The sequence below is a fragment of the Aulostomus chinensis genome, chromosome 12 (assembly GCF_037954235.1).
Source record: "Aulostomus chinensis isolate RoL2024-O1b breed Wild chromosome 12, RoL_Achi_v1.0, whole genome shotgun sequence".
NCBI lineage: Eukaryota > Metazoa > Chordata > Actinopteri > Syngnathiformes > Aulostomidae > Aulostomus > Aulostomus chinensis.
In genome coordinates, this window is record NC_141331.1 from 26,253,773 (window position 1) to 26,256,571 (window position 2,799).

Here is a 2,799-nt window from a genome sequence, read left to right on the forward strand (position 1 = left end):
CTCCTTCGCAGGGCCGGAAGTGAGGATTGTACCAGCGACTCTTCGGTTGCTAGACGGCCACGTGACCTCTGAACCAGTTATAATCTCATCCTGGTCATTTATTTTATTTAACAGGGTCAGGATATGATCATCATTTCGTAATAATAATTTCGTAATAATTTCAGTGTAGTCAGAAAAGATGGTGGAATATTAGCGGGGCTTCTGCTACACATCCTGCTACGTGTCCTTAGCAAACTTAGAACTTCCTGTTTACAGGCCAATGAGCTTGCGATTTCCATCATGACAGGAAGATGAGGATTTTGCTTCATATACAAACAAGCAGCTTTCCATGGGAGTGAATTTAGGCCCCGCCCATGAGGCTGTATCCAGTTTTCTTCATCCATCCATGTTTGAGTGACAGGAGCTTGCGTGCAGTGCATCCTGGTACATGTAGGCACTGAAAAAATGGCTGCGTGAAACTCTGTCTGTGGTGGTTATTGCTCCCACTGACCACAAGAACATCAACATTAATCAGACATCCAACAGACATAAGAACTGTCAAACTTTTCCTTTGGCCTGAAATGTTGCTTCTCGTGGTTTGCAACTGGTTTGAGTGGGGCACAGTACTGGGATCACACTAGCTCACCAGCAGCGGTAGCTCACCAACGCAAGAAGACCTATGACATCACCTTCTAGCACCATTTGTTTCTCTCTGACCATTTTAGGAAGGAGGAAGTGAAACCCTGAGGAGACACCAGGAACAAACATGAGGGAGGAGAAGAAGTGCAGTAGTGCAGGCTGGAGCGAGACAGAGACAGACGAAGGTGGGGGCGCGGGCGGGGATGGGGGGGGGGGGCTGAAGGAAGCGGCAGAGATAAAGAGAAGCCAAACCAGAGAGCTTTAGAGAAAAAGCTGCTGCCCTGGCTGCATGTTCTCTGCTCCTGTTCGGGATCATGGAGACCCAGGAGGGAGCAGAGCTCTGCTACCCTCAGCTCATCAACATCTCCTGCAGGAAGCCAACACTTCACTGGAGCGAAGGTGTTCTTCTGAACACGCTGCTGGCCTTCATCTCCCTGCTCACCGTGGCTCTCGACCTGCTCGTCATGATCTCAGTCTCCCACTTCAGGCAGATACGTTTCTCAGATTTAACCATTTTGAAACTCGTTCTAAAACATGAAAAGCTGAATGTGCAAGAGAAATCCCCTGTCAGCTCGTCCTCAATAAGATGAACCGTTTCATGTTGCAGGATGAAGCTCACAGTTCTGCATTTTTACAGTGTTCTTGTTAAATAAGGCCAACAAGCCTGACATGTCATCATGGAGCTCTTCTCCCCTCAGTTGCCAGTGTTGGTGTTGTCTATAAACTTTGATCGGTTTGTTCAATAATCCTGGAGAACATTGATACTGTTTTTTTATTTCTGTCCATTAAGTCTTGTTGTTTTACTGATGTACGCTTCTCCTCCTGCAGGCAGCTGCACACTCCCACCAACATCCTCCTCCTGTCCCTGGCCGTCGCAGACTTTCTGGTGGGCCTCCTGCTGATGCCAGGAGAAATCTTTCTGAACACGGCCTGCTGGTCTCTCGGTGACTTCATGTGTTCTCTCTATAATTACATCTTCATCACCATTGTCTCTTCCTCAGTCGGACACATGGTGCTGATATCAGTGGACCGTTATGTGGCTATTTGTCATCCTCTTCATTACACCGCCAGAGTCACAGTGAGGAGAGCTCAAGTCTGTGTTTGTCTCTGTTGGCTCTGTTCGGTCCTCTACTGTGGTATTATTGCAAGTAATGATCTGAGTCACCCGGGCAAATACAGTTCCTGCTATGGAGAGTGTCTTTTTGTCATTGGTGTTGTCGCACAATTTATTGACCTTGTGGTGACCTTTATCCTTCCCCTCACTCTCATCATAACTCTGTATATGAGAGTGTTCATGGTGGCTGTGTCTCAGGCCCGGGCCATGCGCTCTCACACTGCAGCTGTCAAACTCAACGTCTCAGTGACCGTGACGACCAGGAAGTCGGAGCTGAAAGCAGCCAGGACTCTCGGTGTCCTTGTCGTGGTGTTTTTAATGTGCTTCTGCCCATTTTACTGTGCCTCACTAGCTGGAGATGAATTACTTAATTCTGCATCTGTAACTTACATGATTTGTCTTGTCAATTTCAACTCCTGTCTAAATCCCATAATCTACGCCTTGTTTTACCCCTGGTTCAGAAAATCTGCCAAACTCATAGTCACTCTCCAGATCCTCCAGCCTGGCTCCTGTCAGGCCAAAGTATTGTAGACCAATGCAGGAACGGACTGATCCATTTAACGTTCCATCCCTGATCTGAGAGATCCAGGCTGAGAACCTTGATATGAATGTGCTTTCATTTTCAGCATCGCGTCAGGACCCCAAACCCTTGGATTTTCATCTGCACTCCAAACGTTCTGACGGTGGAGTTTTTTTCTTCTATCACTGATGAGGTGGAGTTCATGTACTTGAGAAAATACACTAATACCATGTGGCTGCCCACACACACGCACACTCACTCACACACACACGCACACACACACACACACACTCACTCACTCACACACGCACACACACACACACACACACACACGCACCCTATCTCCTGCCTTGACTTCCCCTCTGTTTAAGTTTCATTTTTATTTGAGGTTCCATCTGATATACGTGGTATTTCCTGTCTGTCTGTTCCTGCCATTTTATATACATGTGTATATATAATATTTATATATATGTGTGTGTGTTATAAAATGACACACACACACACACACACACATATATATATATATATATATATATATATATATACT

The 2,799-nt window shown here is 46.3% G+C and overlaps 1 protein-coding gene across 6 annotated transcripts; it reads left to right on the forward strand.

Moving 5' to 3' along the window:
* On the forward strand, positions 1–2,263 carry LOC147252599 (trace amine-associated receptor 13c-like). 6 transcript variants are annotated; one of them, XM_086219391.1, is made up of 3 exons: positions 933–1,113; positions 1,240–1,256; positions 1,451–2,263. In XM_086219391.1, exons 1-3 carry the CDS (start codon positions 933–935, stop codon positions 2,261–2,263), a joined length of 1,011 nt encoding a protein of 336 aa, XP_086075517.1. The 6 variants fall into 6 exon arrangements, with proteins under 6 accessions (XP_086075522.1, XP_086075519.1, XP_086075517.1 ...); XM_086219396.1 differs by lacking the exons at positions 933–1,113; positions 1,240–1,256 and adding an exon at positions 1–12; XM_086219393.1 differs by lacking the exon at positions 1,240–1,256 and having other exon boundaries at positions 918–1,105; positions 1,447–2,263.
* The last annotated feature ends 536 nt before the right edge of the window (positions 2,264–2,799 follow it).